This window comes from Hyposmocoma kahamanoa, unplaced genomic scaffold, assembly GCF_003589595.1.
Source record: "Hyposmocoma kahamanoa isolate Upper Pololo Valley unplaced genomic scaffold, ASM358959v1 66, whole genome shotgun sequence".
Lineage (NCBI taxonomy): Eukaryota > Metazoa > Arthropoda > Insecta > Lepidoptera > Cosmopterigidae > Hyposmocoma > Hyposmocoma kahamanoa.
The window spans coordinates 815,252-836,406 of NW_020653854.1; the positions used below are offsets into that span (position 1 = coordinate 815,252).

General features: G+C 37.4%; 2 protein-coding genes across 2 annotated transcripts in view; both read right to left on the reverse strand.

Moving 5' to 3' along the window:
- The window catches only part of LOC113231828 (uncharacterized protein PFB0765w-like), a 5,298-nt gene extending 1,988 nt beyond the window's left edge, over window positions 1-3,310 (reverse strand). Inside the window, exons 1-2 of the mRNA XM_026466360.1 lie at window positions 3,269-3,310; window positions 44-3,181 (exon numbers count right to left, since the gene is read on the reverse strand). Of these exons, the coding sequence (XP_026322145.1) occupies window positions 44-3,181; window positions 3,269-3,310 (3,180 nt within the window). The remainder of the gene's footprint in view (window positions 1-43; window positions 3,182-3,268) is intronic.
- A 7,867-nt stretch (window positions 3,311-11,177) lies between these two features.
- LOC113231829 (protein draper) overlaps window positions 11,178-21,155 on the reverse strand; it is a 47,289-nt gene continuing 37,311 nt past the window's right edge. The window contains exons 8-17 of the mRNA XM_026466362.1: window positions 20,709-20,815; window positions 19,559-19,720; window positions 18,886-19,416; window positions 16,887-17,114; window positions 15,568-15,909; window positions 14,771-14,938; window positions 12,787-12,945; window positions 12,492-12,659; window positions 12,055-12,180; window positions 11,178-11,934 (exon numbers count right to left, since the gene is read on the reverse strand). Coding sequence (XP_026322147.1) covers window positions 11,672-11,934; window positions 12,055-12,180; window positions 12,492-12,659; window positions 12,787-12,945; window positions 14,771-14,938; window positions 15,568-15,909; window positions 16,887-17,114; window positions 18,886-19,416; window positions 19,559-19,720; window positions 20,709-20,815 — 2,254 coding nt within the window. The 3' untranslated portion in view covers window positions 11,178-11,671. The remainder of the gene's footprint in view (window positions 11,935-12,054; window positions 12,181-12,491; window positions 12,660-12,786; window positions 12,946-14,770; window positions 14,939-15,567; window positions 15,910-16,886; window positions 17,115-18,885; window positions 19,417-19,558; window positions 19,721-20,708; window positions 20,816-21,155) is intronic.

Below are 21,155 nucleotides of genomic sequence, written 5' to 3' on the forward strand. Positions count from 1 at the left end.
ATTCTTCCATTATTTCACTTGCAGTCTTTTGGAATACACTTGCCTGCACGATATTTGAATCATAATATTTTCGTTGCTCATTAGGTGATTGACCGAATATGTTCATAGCTTCTTCTATTGTCTTTACTATCTGATCAGTATCCACAGGTTTCGCCTTATCGATTACATCATCAGCAATTGATTGGAATCTATTTGCTAGGTCTAAATTTTCTTTTTGTTTCCTTGAATCCTCAAATATATTATCAACATTTTCCTGGTTACTATCAGAAACAAAAGCCTGCTCATGTTCTTTTGTTGTGTTTTCTGTTTTCGATTCTTCCATTATCTGACTTATAGTGTTTTGGAAACTGTTGGCGACATCAATATTTTGATATTCTTTTTCTGAATCTTTAAATATATCATCAACGCTTGCCTGCTCGATATTTGAATCATAATATTTTTGTTGCTCATTAGCTGATTGACTGAATATGTTTGTAGCTTCTTCAGTTGACTTTACTATCTGATCAGTATCCACAGGTTGCGCATTTTCGATTAGTTCATTAGCAATTGATTGGAAACTACTTGCAATATCAACATTTTCTTTCTGTTTCCTTGAATCCTCAAATATATTATTAGCACTTTCCTGGATACTATTAGAAACAAAAGCTTGCTCTTGTTCTTTCGTTGTATTTTCTATTTTCAATAGTTCCATTACTTCACTTGCAGCGTTTTGGAAACTGTCGACAACACCAACATTTTGATATTCTTTTTCTGAATCTTTAAATATATCATCAACGCTTGCCTGAACGATATTTGAAACATAATAGTTTTGTTGTTCATTGCTGGATTGGCTGTATATGTTTGTAGCTTCTTCGGTTGACTTTACTATGTCATCAATGTCCACAGGTTTTGACACTTCAATTGCCTCATTAGCAATTGATTGGAAACTACTCGCAATATCAACATTTTCTTTCTGTTTCCTTGAATTCTCAAATATATTATTAGCACTTTCCTGGATACTATTAGAAGCAAAAGCTTGCTCTTGTTCTTTTGTTGAATCCACTGTTTTTGGTCCTTCCATTATTTTACTTGCAGTATTTTGGAAAACACTTGCCTGCTCGATATTTGAATCATAATATTTTTGTTGCTCATTAGGTGATTGGCTGGATATGTTTATAGCTTCTTCTATTGTTTTTACTATATTATCAGTGTCCACAGGTTTCGCCTTTTCGATTATTTCATTGGCAATTGATTGGAAACTATTTGCTAGGTCTAAATTTTCTTTTTGTTCCGTTAAGTCATCAAATATATTATTAACATTTTCCTGGATACTATTAGAAATAAAAGCCTCCTCTTGTGCTTTTGTTGTATTTTCTGTTTTCGATTCTTCCATTATATGACTTACAGTGTTTTGGAAACTGTTGGCAACATCAATATTTTTAAATTCTTTTTCTGAATCTTGAAATATATCATCAATGCTTGTTTGGACGATATTTGAAACATAATAGTTTTGTTGGTCATTGCTAGCTTGACTGAATATTTTTGTAGCTTCTTCCGCTGATTTTACTATCTGATCAATGTCTACTGATTTCAAATCCTCCATTACCTGGTTACTAATTGATTCGAAACGATTTGCAACATTTACGTTTTCTTTCTGTTTCTTTGAAGCCTCCAACGCATTGCTATTTTCTTCCGGAGCACTATTAGAAACAAAAGCCTGCCCATGTTCTTTTGTTTTATCTCGTATTTTCGATTCTTCCACTATTTGACTTGTAGTGTGTTGGAAACTCTTTATAATATCAACATTTAGATATTTTTTCTCTGCCATGTCATCTACACTTGTCTGGGCCATATTAGGAATATAATACTTTTGTTGTTGATTGTCTGAATGACTAATTATGTTTATAGCTTCTGCAGTGGATTTTACTATCCGATCTGTGTCCACTATGTGAGATTCTTCCAATACATGAATTGCTGTATCTTGACTTCTATTTGTTATATTTAGATTTTGTTTCTGTTCCATCGAAAGTTTCAATATCTTGTCTTTATTTTTATGAAAGCTTTCCAAACTGTCACTATTTTGCTCTTTTATTGATTTGTTAAATATGTTTCTAGCTTGCTGATTTGATTTCAATATTTGATTCATATCTATTGTATTTGATTCGTTCATTATCTGCTTTGCAGTATTCTGGATAGTCTTTCTTACATTCATATTTTGTATCTTGACTTCAGGCGTTACGTTGAGTGTGTTTATGATTTCACTCGCGTTTGATCTCCGAATAACGTTTGCACTTCCTTGGTTAAATATTCTTTTTGCAATATCTTGGAAAGTTTTTGGAATGTTATCAATTTCTTTTTGTAATTTGTTTATATTCTCATTATGCACAATATTGTTTTGGAGATTGCCGTCTTTCCATATTGATAGTTTTTCCGCAGTATTGATTAACGTATTGTTTTCTGTTTTTTCTAAGTTTTTAACTATCTCTTTAACTTCTTCGTCATCTGAATACACACGATCATCATTTTTGTTAACGCGAACAATATTTAGTATTTTATCAAATAAGTGACGAATTTCATTAGCGTGAGAGCTACTTTTATCACTCTGCTCAACTTTGTATAGAGCTCCGATTTCTCCCAATACTTCATGAACAGAAACATGTTCGAGATCGATGTCGTGAATATTAAATTTGGACTTGGTTTCCGGAGATAAGTCGTCTAATTCTCGGCGAATCATTTTACTAATCACAACCAGTCGATCTGTTTCATTTTTAATAACGCTTTTTACATTTTGTACTTTTTTTTGGGCTTCATTTTTTTTGACGATTAATTTTAATGTAGAACTGGCATCTATTAAAGATTCTTTTACATGTTTACTTATTTCATTTGTAGCATTTTCGTTTCCCCTGCGCATTTCTTTCAACGTTTGTAAGCGGTGCGCGTTACTTGTATCAGTTTCTTGTGAATAGTATGTGTCTTCAGCAGCTGGTGTCACGGTAAAGTCTTTCGTCATGCTTTTACACCTTCTTTCATACTCTGGATTGATTGCAAACATTCCTCCAAGGGAGAATACGTTTTCAACTGCCATAATTGTGCAATCTATACTTTCCTGTAGGTCGCTTACGACATCTGCGACGAAGTTTACGACGTCGTATTTCGGTGGCTGAAATATTCCACGAACCTTATCCAAAAATGAGGTTGAAGCCTAAAACAATGTATCAAGGTTATTGTACCGGATTTTTAACGAACTGAAAAGTGTGAATATTGAATTATCACAAAAATCGACGCTTACCTGTGTTGCGAGCATGAAAATTACAACCACAATAAACTTCATTTTGCACAAATGTACGTATATTAAAATAGCACAAAGAGCACAACTTGCTCTATATTGTAGCGACGTGATACGACAGAGTTGTTGATCTGTAATTTGTGTATATTAGTATCCTTATTTAAGCCTCTGTGGCGTTAATTGCTGCTTTGTCAACACCTCGCGTCACAACTCGCCACTTGTTTGAATATTTGTTTTAAACAATTGAATTAATATTGGTATTTTGATAGTACGTAAGGATTAGACTCCACTTGTATCGCGTTCATACTAAACGTGTTTTCACAATCAAGCCGCACCCTAAGCGCCCAGTTACACGACGCGAAGGTATTCGCGCGACAGCCGCGCGGCGACCGCCCACTTACCACGCTTTCACGTACATTAATGGCGAATTTGAATTCTATTTACTAGGTAACAACATTTCAAATCTCTGAATAATACAACCGCGCGCTCATCGCATAGAGCAAAGACAAGCCAGACTCGCCCGCGCGCACGGGATGCTCATTTAAGTTAAAACATAAACGCTAAATAAATAGAGCGTACTTTGCCATGACAGTTAGATGCATGCGGTCGTTGCGCGGATTCAATGCGGTCTCTCTTGAAATTTGTGTCCAATAAATGCGCCCCAAAACTAAAATATGTCTGATTTCTTTCTGTCTGTCTGCTTTGTTTCAAATGAAACAGAATTTTGTTGTACGGCACCAGTCTTACGGTACAAATGACTGGCGCCACGTACGTTAGTTTTAAAAAAAATCTAGTTTGGCAGTATCCCAATAAAATACTTTCCGTGACTTTATTAATAAAGTAGCTCGCACCTTGTTATTGAATAAATACATACGGTACATAAATATTGCACCCTAAATTTGCACCAAAACCTCTAAAGGCGATTTTCCTTTAGAGGTTGTGGCGCAATGAATTTACTAATTTCTTAATTACTGCAAATAAATTTTATATATAGATATTGTTGAATATCATGATGTTTTTACTATAATGATATTCATATATTTTTTTGTAAAAATACTCGTCTAGTTTGTTGTTATTGTTGATACAAAAATGAACAAACATGAAGAAAAATTATTTCCATCCAACCGGACTCGTTGCAGCGTATGTTTGCCAAAGTGGGCTTTAGAACGTGTACACCTAACAAATTTGTCATGCACTTGTTGCAAATCTTTATATTGGATAAGGTTACTCCTTAGTAATGAAGAAAATTGCCAATGAAATCGCGTCACGATCAGTCCAACAATCTCTCTTCGCTTCCAAAGTGATCTAGCAATAATTAGTTATTTTAAAAAAACTGTGATATCTTTTTTTTTTCGTTTTATGTGTTTAACATAAGGGTTAATAGCACTACGTCTAGTTCAAGCCTCTTATACATTATAATCTCGTAATTTAATGACCCGTGGTCGAATCGCACGTAGTTGTTGCTGTTTCAACACGCTGAAGGGCAGTCAAGTACGCTGCAGTCTTATGGCCACTTATCTGAGGCAGCTAACAGATTGACTGCGTGTTTGCAGTTAATGCGTGAAGTCGTTATCAACCCATGCAGTCGAGTCTCGGATAACGAAATACTACCACGGTGTTAATGCGCCTCACGTGCGCACTATAAGTTTCCGGAATGAATAAGAAAAAAAATACTATAAATGGTCCGAAATGAATTTATTGTTTCTCAAAATATTCTCCGTTAGCGTTAATGCACTTTTTCATACGAATGAACCAATTTTGAAAACATTTATGCCACTCCTCCGTGACAATCTCTGAAACATATTTTTCATACTCTTCGACAGCCTTTTCAGGCGATGAAAATCGTTGACCGCGTAACAGGTTCTTAATTTTTGGAAATAAATAAAAGTCACAAGGTCCGCGGGATGGCTCATAAGGTCAACGTTGTTCACCTTCAAAAATTCGTTTGTGTCTGGCCGTGTGAGAACTGGCATTATCGTGGTGCAAGATGATACGGCGTTTACGGTTATTTTTATGGAATTTGTCAGTAACTTCCGGCAAACAAATGGTCGTGTACCAATCACTATTCACGGTACAACGATTCTCCAAAGCAACAGCAGCCACGAGTCTAGTTTTATTAAAAAAAGAAGCAATCATCCACATAGAGGCACTTTGCACGCGCGCCACTTTGGTTGGTTTCGGCTCATCTAGAAAGACCCATACGCTCGATTGCTGCTTTGTTTTGGGATCGTAATTATAAATCCATGTTTCGTCACCTGTTACTATGTACCACACCAAATTTCACGCCCCTTCGTTAAATCTGGTACGCATGGCATAGCACCAAGTGATGCGATCCGTTTTTGAGCCTCAGTCAAATTGTGTGGGATCCACCGAGAGCACAGCTATTTCACACCCAAATGTTTGTGTAGTATTGATTGTATTTGCCTCATGCCTATGCCGAAAGATGCTCGAATCTCATGGTATGTCACGTGCCTGTCTGTTTTGATCATACGGCACACAGCATCTTTGTTTTTGTTGTTCACAGCAGTGGACGGGTGACCATCACGAAATTCGTCGTTCGCGTTTGAATTCTGTAAACCAGCTATAAATAGTCGTCTTGCATAGTGCTTCATCGCCAAAAGCAGTTTGAAGCCGAGCGAAGCTTCGCTGAGCTGTTGAATTACACTTAAAGTTGTAGAATATCATACTACGAAAATTTTCACGAGTTAAATCCATGGTGATGTAGACGACCAATTTCTAAAATGACGCCACAATATAAAAACAAGTGACAGTCAGATGAATCAAACTGTGTTCTACAGCCAAAGAGTTCAAATGTTGTGATTACTTTTTAAATGTTGTTTATGTAAGTGGCCAGTTCCGGAAAGTTATAGTTCGCCCTATGTACAACGAGTCAACAAGTGTAGGTGATACGTCAGATGACAAGTGTAGCCCAGCCTTAAATTTACAACTTGAATAAAATAAAACTACAATGTGTTCACAAGGATTTTTTATTATATTACGTTTGAGTAGCTTATAGTTACATTTATCACAAATTTTCTTACGCCATAAGATAGTATTTCTTACAACGCGGATCACCCAGTTGCGTAAACGTGCCTTTGTTTTAATGCTCACTGGCACTGTCCATGTTGTTGACACAAGTTAGTCAAGTTGCTGTCCCCAGCAACTCAGATGCTGTTTCAAGCTGCTATAAACGTATAGGACAGTATTATAACCATATCGCCACTGGAAATTGTAAAACGTCTAAAGCGCTCAATATCATTGCTTTGGTTTTTTCCTGCATCAATCTGTCCGGGTTTTGTAGCGATCTGAGCTTTTTTGGTGCTTCAGTAATCCGATATTTATTGTGCTGAAGAGTTACTATGAGACCTTAAAAATCGCTTATTGGGTGCCCTATATGGCGCTTTCAACTATTTACCTTTCGACTGACGATATGCACATTAAGATTAAAGAACGTTTTTGCAACTAAACATTGGGAGAATTCAAATTACACCTGGCCACTTAAGTTAACAGCTAATAAATCTACTTGGGATATGCACTAAACAGGTAAAGATTGACTTATTGTCAGATAATTTTATCGTAGCCTATATTCGTTTGCTTGCAGAAGGCGCAATGTCCTATTTAAAACGCGGTGGATCGATCTATTTTCGTATTGGACACGATCAATGCCTAGCGCATACCTATAAGTTTGAAAGTTCGAATATAATAACTGAAAGACTTATTCTAAGGGCACTTAGAAGATGTTTAGCGTAATACAAAAAACAATACTTTCTGTAAAAGGCAAGCGAAACCTCGTACTCAAGGTAGTTTTGTTGCAGTGAAACGTTGACTCGACTTTTAACACGTACTTCAAGAAATTCGTGTTCAAAAGTTAAAAAAACCTACGGAACAAATAAATTTATTTAAAAAATATGTTTTTTTTAATACATTAATTAAAATTAGATACGATTTATACTCTTTAAATGTATGTACAATAAAAAAACCGCTTTAATGATGTCACGTATTATTAAATTTTGTAACACAAATAAAATTAGTACGGCTACATGTACGCTAATAAAGAAAATTGATTAATGTTCCAAAATTAATATTGATATAAAACAAACAATGTAAAACATTGTTTACTCTGTTTTCACGTATGTCAGTATGTCATAGAGACCCTTTTGTTATCAAACTGCGCACACGCTTACATTCGTCACACGCCATTTGTGATTTATTACATACGTATATTGTTTAAATAAATTAGTTTTTTTTTCTGATTATTTTTGTCAAGTTTTTCACCCTATTATATGACTCCTTTAAAACACTGAACGAAATAGTGGTCTAAGTGACTATTACGTAATAAAAGGCATTAAAATACGAGTGTGGGTGGTACAAACTTTTCTCACGCATGTTACACAATCGTAGTTTTTATTTAATTCATAGACAAACTAGAGTCGGCCCCAATCATATCGTTCGATATCAAGTAACGTGTGAAATTTGTCAAAAATGTTTGCTATTGACATTTCATTTCGAATAAAACTTCATCTCGACTGATATTAGAATTGAGATCGAATTAAATTGTTTTGTCTTTCGAGATGTTTGAAATTTGTAATATGTAATGTAGTAATAAAATCGAATTTGATGTTATTAAGAAGCAATAATAACATTTTCACAGATAAGAAATTTGTTCTAACAAAATAGTTTATCTTTATGCTGGTCGTAATTTGCGGTTTTTGACCACATCATAGAGGATTTATGATATGTGTGTAGATAAACGGGATTTCCTCTATACATTATCATATTTAATGTTTTTGCTTTGGTTTTGTATTTGAATTATAAATATGTTAACCATCATCAACCCATTATATGTCTCACTGCCAGGTACGGGTCTCATCTAAAAAGATAGATGGGAAACGTGTGAACCGTCACATGTCTCCCAAGGGTTACGTTTCATCACAATGTTTTGCTTCACCTTTAGCGGAAGGTATAGAAAAGTCATAGGTACATAGGGATTGGAACCGCCGACCTGTCAATTACCAACCGACCATGCTCTCACTGGACTACCACCGTTCCAAGAGAAAAGTATTTGTATTTAAGCACGATCCCCCTCGGCGTTTCACATACTTGGCTGACAAAATGGCGCGAAAGCTTTGTAGTATATGAGTGACATTGTAACAGTCCAAAGTTACTTATAGGATGTTGTACAAGTTGGCACTGTTTGAGCAAATCGTTTGTCCTATATACTCACTGCTAATACCGATAAAACATTATAACAGTCTTTTTGTTTATTTTTCAATTGCCAAAAAATTCTTTTGAATTTAAACTTTATAATACTAAAATTGGAAGTTAAAATTTCACTTAATAATATATTATCTTAATTCTTATACATTCTCTTGTAAACACTATAAATACCTCAGTTTCATTTTCGAATATTAACATAGTATATGTAAATTTTATTTAGCTATTAAATTAAATAATAAAATTTATAAAACAAAAAATATATAAAAACTTTTTTTATAAATAATTAAACATATATAGAAACCAGCTATTTCATAGTATATTCCTCAGCCAACTAACAGAAGCAGTGTGTTAGATTTTGACGACGAAGAGATTCTTCATAATTATTCTTAGTTGTTCGTTAAAGAACTAAGTGAACAGTATGAAGTGGAACAAAATATGTAGAGCACAGAGACACACCGCTTCAAAGGCCTCTAGAGGAATAAAAGGTTTAAAAAACTTAGCACGTAACATTTTAAAGGCGACACCAAACAATTTGGGACAAACAGCTGCTCCATACGAATCTTTTATTACTACTCAGAATGTTAATGTATGGAAACGTCTGACATTTTTAAACTGGTTACTTTCAGATAAATTAAATGACTAAATATAATCACAAGACACATTTTTTACCCTCCTTACTAACTGCTGTACCTGATTTTTAAATATTAAATAGAATGAGGCGTTAATTTTGCTCTTCTTAATATAAATGGGAGTAAATTAATTTGTTACTACGCAAACCCCGTAAAGGTTCAAATCGAACAAAATAGCTGCGCTTACGTTGTAAAAAAACAATGTTTTCTTATTAGTTTACATCATAGTTTCCCAAAGTGCCCCCATATGGGCGCTGAAATGTCTTTTTACCTCGGAAGCAATTGGGGGCGTTGATACGGACCTGGGGGTGCAATCGCATTTTAAAAACTACCTGTATTTACTGTATAAACTACACTACATATACATGTTATAATTCTTTTTTCCTCGTCATTTTTTGTGTTAATATAAAAAACGTGTTTTCAATTATTTCTTGTGGTGGTGGGCGAAGAAAGTTTGTTATCTTTCCTAAGTGAGCGGTGAGTGAAAAAATTTGGGAATGAAAAAATGGGAAAGGGAAAATGCAGCTATTTTACACAAATTAACATTCACTGGGTTTCGAGTAGCAAATTAAATTACTTCCATTTTTACAATAACTTACAATCTTAATCAGCTTTTATAAGTTAACACTCGCCACTAATCATCAAATGTCTACCTTTGTATATGTGTATGTAACTCGTTGAAATAACAACATAGACACGAATGTCTCAAGATGTTCAAGTGTTCCACCGAAAATACTTTACCCTGAACAATTAACCTCATGTTACTTACAACAGTCAGCAGGGGAACTACGTTACGAGAGTATATATAGGTAATATAAATACAGGTAAATGTCAATATCATAATGAACACAGATCAAGTACAAATAGTATGACATCGTATCGATCGTAATATTTACAAATTCTTATGAACCGTGGAATGTAACAAGTGCTTGAATAAATAATAAATGCATAATCATTAGACAATGCACGGCTTTGTAATAAATGCTCTATTTCGCACTTGTGATCTTGTAGCACAACAAGATATTATGTTTTAGTATAAATTAGTTCATTTTTAGAAATAAATATACTTAAAAACATTTTAATTCATTACCAAATAAAATGTCAAATATATTGAAATGTGATTAACTGATTAAAGATGTACTTGTAATGTGGTATCACCCGATCCGAAACGATATGCGTTTTATATAATTGATTAAATTATAAACTAATAATAATGATACGTTGATTCAATTGATTTTTAAATACTAATAATATAAGTTATACTTAAATTGGTTGCCGTCAAAACAATCGACACGGACTTTAATACTTCCATGTTGATTTATTAAACAATATATTTTTTTTTATTAAATAATCGTAACGTAGTAAACAGTAATAGTTGCTTAAATTACTTATTTAGTTTTGACAAAATTAAAGAGATATTTATAATTACAAGTTTTGACAGCCAACAACTTGGCGCTTAAGTAAAGTCAGTACCATATTTATGGAAGTCGGTTATTTTGACGGCGTTTTATGACATTTTTAAACTAATGACAACCTGACTTCGACGATGATATGGCAAAAATGGTATAAGAACTAGGCGTTTAAAGCTAGACTCGACCTATCGTTCTCTTCAACCATAAGCCCTATAAAACATTCATTTCACGCCACACTTCAGAAGAGATCACTCCATACGCGACAAATTACCTTCGATTTTTCACAACACACATAGTCGTATTCAGTGCTCAACAGAGCGTCACTTTTTATTAAAAAAATATATTAAAATATGTTTTAGATAATATGAACGGTGTAGTAGAACTTTGTACACTATTTTTGACCGATTGTTCAACTACAATATATTTGTTAACAATTCTTTGTCTAAATTTTTAATATCATTTGAATATACTTGAGAAGTTATTAAAGTCTGATTTTTAAGATAACAAACTGACAGCTTCTAATGTCACATTGAAAAATAATGTTGCCATGTTTATTGTATAGTGACGCGTTTGTTTGTTCTCAAAGAACTCAATGAAAAACCGGAATCGGTCAGAAAAAAAGTTACAAGATTTTTAACCACTGATTTGCTGAACAATAATTAATTTACATTTAGTTATACCTCTATATTTTTTTTATTTTACATACAACAATACCACTTCTATTTCATAAAAATAACAACCTACTAAACGTCAGTTTATTATCTGTAACTAAAAATACGACGGTATATAATTGTTGTAACACCTTAAGTAAAAGGGAACATAAACAAATGAAAAACCGTGATATAAAAATCTTACATCGTTATTTCCTATTTGGGAAACAATTTAAGTCCTAGCTATATCGTTGGATTATTATGTTACAACCCGCGTCGACTTGTGTTGTGGAGCAACGCTGCCACACGGCTTTTGCCCCGTTTCCTCGTCGACCGCATCGAAAGTTTATATACAACTCTTATCTATAGAAAATTCGCGAGAAAGCAGGACTTTAAAAGGAGCCTAATATCAGTTGCATAAGGAACACGTTTTCGCACAGTATATTCAAGCACTCACTCGCCCATAATATCATCGAACAATTTCGCCCAGTCCTCGGGTCACGGCGTAGTCTCCTCCCCGTCGCTGACGGTCACCACTTCCTCCCTCTTCGGAGGCGTCGGGCCGGTGAGGGGCTCCTCCTCTCTTCGCGGCGGTATGGGGGCCATGTTTACTTTCGGCAGCGGAGGGATCGGCGGGACCGACGCGGGCGATGCGGTCGCGGGTTGGCCGTTGGGCACGGTGAAGCCGTTGGCCATTCGCTGGTAATGTTGCTTCCATTTGTTTGTCGGCGGGGTATAGTTCAAATGGTCGTACTCCATTTCTAAAACAAACGTTTTAATATTTCACACCTCAACTGTATAAATGAGATTTCTGTGTTCAACGAGATGTCGTTAAAGAGACATATATAGAGTAAACATAAAAAACCAAAAGTGATACTCACCATAACCTTCTTTATGTTTAATCTCGTCATAAACGTGGTCCAATTTGTCGTCATCAATACAATGATATAAGTTAGGATTCGTAGAATCTGCATCCTTGTTTTTCAAATGAGATAGTGGATCGTTTGCTGAAACGAGAAACACAAGGTTTATTATATCTTTTAGTTTAGTATAGGGTGCTAAGAGTTGATATAATAAAAAACTTTGGGCTCAGTAGTGACCCCTGTGCAACACCTCCACAACACAAGTTAATTTTGATGCCTTTCTCTTATTTATATTTTTATGTTACTTTACAGATTTAAATAAGACTAAAGTATATCCAATACTTTAACTGTAGGTTAACCGTAATGCTATATGATGTTAATTTTGTACGTGTATAATATGACGACACAATCGAAAGTTTCAGTCGAATCATTACGTACTCTTATATTTTACTCACAATCGTTAGACCCCGCAGGTCTTATGCGAAGCTTTTCGAGGGTAGCGTTGTTGATCTTACTGGAAGTGCCAAGGTTGTTGATGAGATGGTTGTTGAGTAAAGTTGTGGAGTCATCGCTGCGTTGCGACCCTTGGTACGAATACACCGGGTTGTCGAAGTGTTGTTGCTCTATTTGGAACAAATTACCCGTACGTTTAGTGTTTCACGTTATAATTCGCTGCAAAATGTTTATAAAAAGATGGTTTGCCATATCGTGGACTTTTGCAGTCAAGCAGCAGAATTGATCGATATTAACCTGGCTGCGCGGCAGGGTCTACGGTGTAGACGACGTGTGCGATTTCCTGCTTGAGCCTGCGTACGCGTTTGCGGTAGTACAGCAGCACCAGCACAGCCACCGCCGCCATCACCATCGCCAGCAGGACCATTAGCACCGTCAGGCCAGTATGTCCGCCCTCTGGAAATGCGTGTAAAAGAAAAACTAAAAGGTTGTATATTGATAATACTATCATGTTCTGTAAAAGTCATGGAATAAAAATTGTTGTTTATGATGTTAGTAACATAGTTCTGAGAGGTTGTTAGTATTTTAAAAATAACCCTGCGTATATGTATATATTGAATACATGTGTGTATATAAATAAATATATATAAAATTGCAAGGAATAAACTAATAAAATCTTCTTAGATGAGAACCGTGCTCAGCAGTGAGACTTTAAAATATGATACAGAACAGCCTGTATACGCACGTTTAGCATCGCAGCCAAACTGGTTTCTCCGCGCCAAACAGCGCCACCGGGCCGTGGCTTGTAGAGAGCGCGATATTGTAATTTATACACTACGTACGTGCTTTTATTTTTTGTTTTTGTTTCTTACTTTTATCATGGACCAATTACCTAAACAGGACTGCTAACAGTGATGATACAAGATAGCGTAGTCGGGTATGTAGTACCTATTGGTACACCAGATGGCGCGACGAGTACCAAATAGCTACTTTTGTAACTAATTTGTTTTACGTTTGACGACTCTGGTCATTCGATTGCTGATCGTACAATTGCTCGACACCTTTCCAGTCGGTTGGACCGTTGTCGTATAAGCTCTAGATATCAATACATTCTTGTCTTAATCGGAAAAAGTATTTAAATTCAGTGAAATCCTTCTCCAAACATAACTACAGTCGTTAAAGGTTAATTCAGCTCTTCGAACGTTACATACACCCCCATCAGCTCCGCAAGAGGGAACAAAAAATATAAGTAGCTAATTTAATTTCTGGTGATAACAAACAAATCAACTAGATGGCGCTTATTGCATAGATTTTTATGGATAGTGATTAGTGCCGGCTATTCTTTTATTTTGTTTAGGATAAGCGCCATCTACCCATTAGGAAGTGTTAATTTTTAAACTAGTTTGTAACACACAATGCCATCTATTGACACGCATATTTGTCAAAGTTCAGAAAATAATTTTAGTTCGTGATCAATATTTGAAAATTTCAAAGGAAAAAGAACTGATATTAAAGAGGAATTACGTGATATCTACGGCCATTTACATCATATAAACTAATTCCAGTCTATTGACCAGCGACGTCTAGACATAAGACGGAATTTTGACATTTTTCAGAGTTACGATCTAATATATACAGATAAGCAGCCTTCTTGATTTACTGGGTCCGTGATTTATTCGTTTCCATGTTACTGTTTTTTTTTTCTCTTATTAATTGCGAAGCACCTTTGTCTTACGTGTACGTTTATTTGTATTATGTCCTTGTTGAAACAAAGCATTGTCTATCTGTATAAGGGTATGTATGTATAATTTTTATTAAATAGATCGCAAATAATCGCAACGTTACGAAGAGTTGCAACACATAAACAAACCTTTTTAGGCTAAAGAGTATAACACCTCTAAATAAAGTATAACACCTCTTTCACAACGTAAAAGTACGTACAACGTAAGCGAGGTTTCACTCAGTATTTTGCCGTCTGCTAATTAAAAGGCGGCTAAGTGACAAAATATTTTGATAGAGAGATATGAGTTTTAGAATATTGAAATTGTTTAATGTTATTTCAGCTTTGCATCGTTACGATAAGTTCCGATAAGTCGAATACGTTAACTATTTTAACAGTTTTTAAAAGAGAATTTTGTCTTTTTTTTATTTAACACGGATATTTGACCATTTGCCGCGTTTTAGTTAGTGGACAGTAGTATTGGGATCTTATATTTGGGCAATCTGGCGCATATATTTGGGCAATCTGGCGCAAAGGAGACAGTGAAGAACGAGAAGGAACCTGCGGCCTTGTCGACGACGACAGCGCTGGAGGCGGGCTCGTCGCACTTGGCGCCTATGTAGCCGCGGGCGCACACGCAGCCCTTGATGGGGTCGCACTGCCAGCTGCCGTCGGCGGGGCAGTTGCACGGCGTCATGCAGTGGTCGCCGTAGTAGCCGTCAGGGCAGACTGCGGGGTGGAGGGAGTGATTTCAGCTTTTCATTTTTTTTTTCATTTCTTGTAACAAACGTAATGTGTGCAATAGACCATAACAAAATATAAGTATTTAGTAGTTCCACCGCTAGGTGGCATTGAGCCATGTTTTAACACTAAAATAATATAATTATAAGTTTGAGCTTTTGTCTGCGTGTCTGTGCCATTGTTGTCTCCAAACAGATGGACTGATCTCATACAGCTAATTTAGTCGATCTCATACAGCTAGTTTAGGTCAACTGTTTTATAATATCAAGTGACGGGACGAACAAGTCGTGCGCTTAATGGTAAGCGACACGCCTGTCCTGTCAGTTGCAATACCATTTAGAGTTTTAGATCTAAGAATTTAATCTCAGGATCTGAAAGGCGTCGCCTCTGCGCCCGTCTCAAGAGACGTCAGTTGACAAGTCCCATGTGTCTGTAATTTCACCAGCACCCTAATATATAACAATAGCAACGCACACACTTAACATAGCCCTGCACTTGGGAAACCGTGTGCCGCGGACGCCGTCGGGAATCGAACCCGGGCCCGCGGAGGCAGGAAATGACAGATTGAACGCGCGTCGACGGCGTCGAGCGCTCCCCGCGGCGGCAGGGATACGTACACTCGGTGCAGTGCGTGCCCTTGTAGCCGGGCGGGCAGCGGCAGTAGCCGTCGTTGGCGCGGCACTGCGCGCGCGCGGCGCAGCGGCAGGGCTGCAGGCAGCCGGCGCCCCACCAGCCCGCGGCGCAGGCGTCGCTGCAGCGCGGCCCGCGCCAGCCCGGCAGGCACTGGCAGGCGCCGCTCACGTGGTGGCAGTCGGCGCCGTTGCGGCAGGCGCAGCGGCCGCGGCAGCCGCGCCCGAAGCTGCCCAGCGGGCAGGGGTACTCGCAGGCCGGGCCCGAGTAGCCGCTGCGGCACGGGCGCGCGCCCGTCAGCGGGTCGCACGCGGCCTGCGCGCCCGAGCCTGCGTGTCAGAGCCTGCGTCACGCGCCGCGCCTTGCGGCCTCGCGGTATGGCCGGCGAGGTCGTTGCACGCGGTTTTGGTGACAATGTTTGCTATTCCGTTACTCCAATGTACTACCACACCCAAATATCAAATGATGCTTCATGATGGCATTCTAGAAATGTTTCAATAGAAAGAAATTGTCACCAAAACTTCGTACAAAAAACTTGCATGAACATTACCCACGACGCACTTCCTTACATAGGTCGGGTTCGAGATTCCGATTTAAAAAAAAAAGACCCAGAAATTTTGTCATTTGCAACTTTGTGCCAACTTAAGAGCAACAACCTATTAAAAAACATTAGCAATAAAACAAGCCGAGCGCATTTTTTATGTACTAATTACTATAATTAATATACTTGAGACAAAAACCTTTCTCTTTCCACAGCTAGGCATGTAATCATACTCGTCTGCAATACTATGTACCTTAAACCGCGTAATTTTTTTTTTTTTTCAAATATCAACAAGAATCTTATTGTCAAAACGTATATAAACGTAAATTTATTTTACGTATGGAATAAATGATTCTTTGACTTTGACTTTAACTTAGCCAGTAGCCATAATTTCCACCAGCATTATGGATTGAAGGACTTCATCGAACGCAACCGGTCTGATTCGACGAGAGCCGACATGCTCCGTATTTGAAACTGAATTTCCTACTTGTGCATTTAAGTGCATACTACTGTAAGAATCCGTAAGGACGTAACATTTGGCACTTGTTTGGTAATTTCAAACGTTGTTTATAAATATTACGCACTATTGTTCTCCAAACGTTTCGGCAACGGGTTTCCGGCGCTTGCACGCGAGACTAATATGGCAGTTACGGTTTTTCGGATGTTTGAGCGCACAACGCACCTCAGAAAATCGCAGGTAAATAAATAGTGAAATACAGTAAATCCAGTCAAGGCCGTAACACGGCCATCGTCCAACAGATTAGCGCCGCAGGAGTGGAAACCGACCAGGGCTGGACTCGGGGCACAGCTGCGTGCAGCCCGCGCCGTAGGTGCCGGGCGGGCAGGGCTGGCTGCAGTCGGCGCCCGCCCAGCCCGCGGCGCACACGCAGCGGCCCGTGGCGGCGTCGCACGACGAGTTGTTCACGCACGGGCAGCGCGCCGAGCAGTTCTCGCCGTACAGCCCCTCGGCGCACTGCGTCTCGCAGTGCACTCCTGGGACAGACGTCCTTGCTCAATAAATGCCGCGTTTTCATTTTATTTCCCCCGTGCTTTTATTGGCTGCGTGCGGCTCTAGACACCTGTAACCGTCCGGTTACAAATTTAACTTTATTTCTTAATGTCTACGGACGCTGTCGTCCTTTACGCTTGCACGGAGCCAATAAATAAGCAATCTCGCCCGTTTTACGTCGGGTAAAATTGAAACGCTGATAGTTAACACTGTAGAATACTAAAAACTAGTTTGTCAAGATTCTAACCCACGTTTAAAAAATAACTATTACGTGCTATTAACTAGTATACGATGTTAACAAGTTTTAAACATATCTTCATAAAAGTATGGGACCCTGACAAATAGATTAAAAAAAACGTACATCACACCAGCCGCGGCCGTATCGTCATTTGCCCAGCACTTAAATATAAGACGATTCCATTTGATACAAAACACATTTTGGTTTTATTTAGTACGTTATTTTATATTTACTTTGTCAGTTTCCATCTTATTATTGAGGGTGCAATTTATAGTATCACAGAATTAAGCACAGAGGATACATTGTAAATTAATATTTCATGTCACCACATTATTTTCTTAATTACAACTTAAAAATTTCTAAAAGAAATGTAATGCACAATAGATCCACTTAATACGTTAATTTTAACCATTTAGTCTACTGGCAACATTTATTTTTACTGTACCAATATTATAATAAAGAGACATGCAATATTTTTACTATATGTACAGTTTTTAAAAGAAATAAAGAGTAGCAACCACGTTACAGCGACACTGGAATGTTCTTTTTTTTTTAGCACCGCTAGTGACATCTGGTGAGAGATGTTAGAACCTTTTTAACCTCGATACCCGGTACAAAGATTTTTAACAAAGAGCACATAAGAGAATTTCGACAACTCGATAACTTGACCCGTAGCTCAGTTGTCGTCGAAACATCTTTCTAAGTGTTTGATCTTTATATTAATAATCAAATTAAAACTAGTAGAGTTACTTAACAAAAAATATCTCAATAATTGCACTTGTTCATGCGACAATTTGTAATAATTTGAATACTTATTTCAAATTAACACAAATTGTCGCACGAACCATGATTTTGACATGTATTTTTTGTGAAAATTCACTATTTCACTACTTTGTTATTATTATCGATATAAAGACCGAACAACACTACGAAAAGACTTTATCTGACTGAATTGGAATCAACGTCTGTTGCCTCAACGGTGCAGCTGGACGAACTAACTGAGCTACAGGTCTACTTTATTTTTTGTTTACAATCATCGCGCAGTGCACTTATTTTACACTAAACTGTTGTAAATTAAATCAAAACCAATAAAACTTTTTAAGAATTATCGATCTATCTATCATCGTAAGATTACGCCTATGTGCCTATATCCTCTAGCAGCGCAGCCCAGAAGAACTGTCGCAGAGGATGTAGTGTAGCAGACGAAATATGCAATTGTATAATAAATTAAAATTAATAATAATAACATTTTTCGATTTTTGACACTGAGTCCCTGCCCGCGATCGATTATGCCATTACCGGGGAAAATAGCCTCTCAACATTCACAATTTATTTTTTGTATAAATAGATAATAATAATAAGTTTATAAATTATAAAAGTTACTAAATAAATAAGAAGAAAAAAAGGGGGAGAACAAGTTGTGCTCTTTGAAATTACAAGGTTCCATAATAATTATTATTGACAACATCAATCGTTACAACTACAAAATAAAAATGCCATATTTAAGTTTTAATAATGGGAAATTGTTATATTTTCTAATTTAGCCACGTATCCTGAAAACAAATAAGTCGGGTGCACGTTTCCTTCCTCGAGAGAGACTTCCCAAATATTTGAGTTTCCCGTCAATAACTCGTCTTTGATGTCTACCGAAGCTACGAAAGCATTCACTTTCGCTAGGTTTAGATGGTTGAGGAACTCCGCGGCGGTCGTCAATACAGCGTCCGGGTTCCGGTTGCCGTTCAAGTGGAACGTCATGCAATGGTTGATGAGAACCTGGGAGATTTCCTCGCCCGGCGGAAAAGCCTCGTGACTTTTTCTCGCGATATGTTTCCCGATTAATCTCAACACGCTTTTGTCAAAATCATCGCCGTAACCCCTTCGCGACGCGGTCGTGCCCGCGGCCCCTTTCTTCCTCAAATACAGAAATTGGAAAGCCTCTCCTTCGGGGTCTCCGTCGCCGGCCGGTCGGACCCCGTTAGTTCGATACAGAACCGTGACGTTCGAGTCCTCGCAATTGGTGTCGTACACGAGGGCGCTCCGGAGAACATCTGTTAATACACAAACATTGACACAACGAGACTTGAAAGGTACGTACCGTCCCCGGGGAGACCTGAACCGAGAAAGCAGCGGTGAGTATCACTTAGTACAGGACGCAACGGAACGAGCGAGGGATCGCATAGCGGGGCGTACCTCTCCAGCCGGACTCGCAGATGCACTGCCCCGTCTGGTGGTGGCAGCCCACGGCGCTGCCCGAGCAGTTGCAGGCGCTGGCGCAGCCCTGGCCGAAGTAGCCGGCGGGGCAGCGCTGGCCGCAGCGCGCGCCCAGCCAGCCCGGCGCGCACACGCACTCGCCTGCACCCAAGCCGTTCATGGAACATCGGCCTCAATTGGCACGTACAGTGTCAAAGTTTTTGCAACATTCTAAATATATCCAAAGTTGCATTACAATTAATTAATCTTTACAAATAGAAAAAAATATTTTAGCTAATTTTAGCTAAATTTATTTACTTTTTTATTATGAATTAAAAATATAAAGAATATTACAAATTGTCAAAGTAACATTAAGGAGTGTATTTGTGTAATTATAATTGAATTTAAAACAATTTATCGCATTTGTGGACTAATTTTAATTTATAATCCAAAACGTTCTCGCTAATCTCTCACGTTTTTTTTTGCACTCCCATATAATTTTCCTCTCCACCAAACTTACTATACATAACAGGAAAATTTTAGAGCTTCAGCGTAAGGGCATTAGCTCGTAAATATAAACTCGGCCACAATTAACACAAAAAATTATCTTAAAAAGAGTCAGTACAAACTGGCCAAATCTAAACAGTCTATCTGTGTAATCAGAGAACCTTTATTTTCGTAAGCTTAAGAAGTGGCCTCTAAAAAAAAAAATATTATATCAAAGAGTTTTTTATTCGTAAAATTATTTTTTTTATAATACCAAGTGAAGAGACCGAACAAGTCGTGCGCCTGGTGGAAAGCGACACGCCTGACCATAACAATTGCAATGCCACTCTGAACATTAAATCACAAAGACCTAATAACTCTCCAGACGTAAAGTTGTCAAGTCCCAGTTCACCAATATTCAAATTTGTAATGTTTATTTCATCATAACAATATATTATAAGTAACAAAAACTTTGTGGCTCGTAATGTAAAGTGGTAATGTAATATTTTATAATATATTATATTGAGTGAAGTAAGTCCTCTTACTTATGTAAATTTAAAGCAGTGTAATATATTTTTTTATAATAAATATTGAATGACATAATCACTGTGATTTGTACTTGTAAGCACCTTCGCCCATGCGCGGCCTCGGAAACTTTACTCACCGTTCACCGGGTTGCAAGGGGCGTCATTTTCACACTCGCACACTTGGCGGCATCCGAGCCCGTATGTTTTTCCATTGCACGGACGGTCGCATTTCAAACCGTCATATCTAAAATTAAATAAAACATTCATTTTCTTATAATGTCTATTGTCCAGTCGTAGACGCTTAATTTGGTTTTTCTAGGACTAAAATTCGTATATCAACAGTTAATTGTGACTTGTTAGATAAGTTATGTGGACATCTCGTTAAACTTTTAAATAAATAAAAGAGAAAAAACATAATACTGCTACACTAGACCAATATTATAATTCATAAGGGCACAAACATTGATTAGATTATACTAAAAATAAAGAAGGCAATGAAGGAGTTTTGTAGGGACAATTAATTTATCAGGCGGCGCTACGGCAAAAAATCCACAACAAGCACATAGAGAAATTCATCAGTCGAG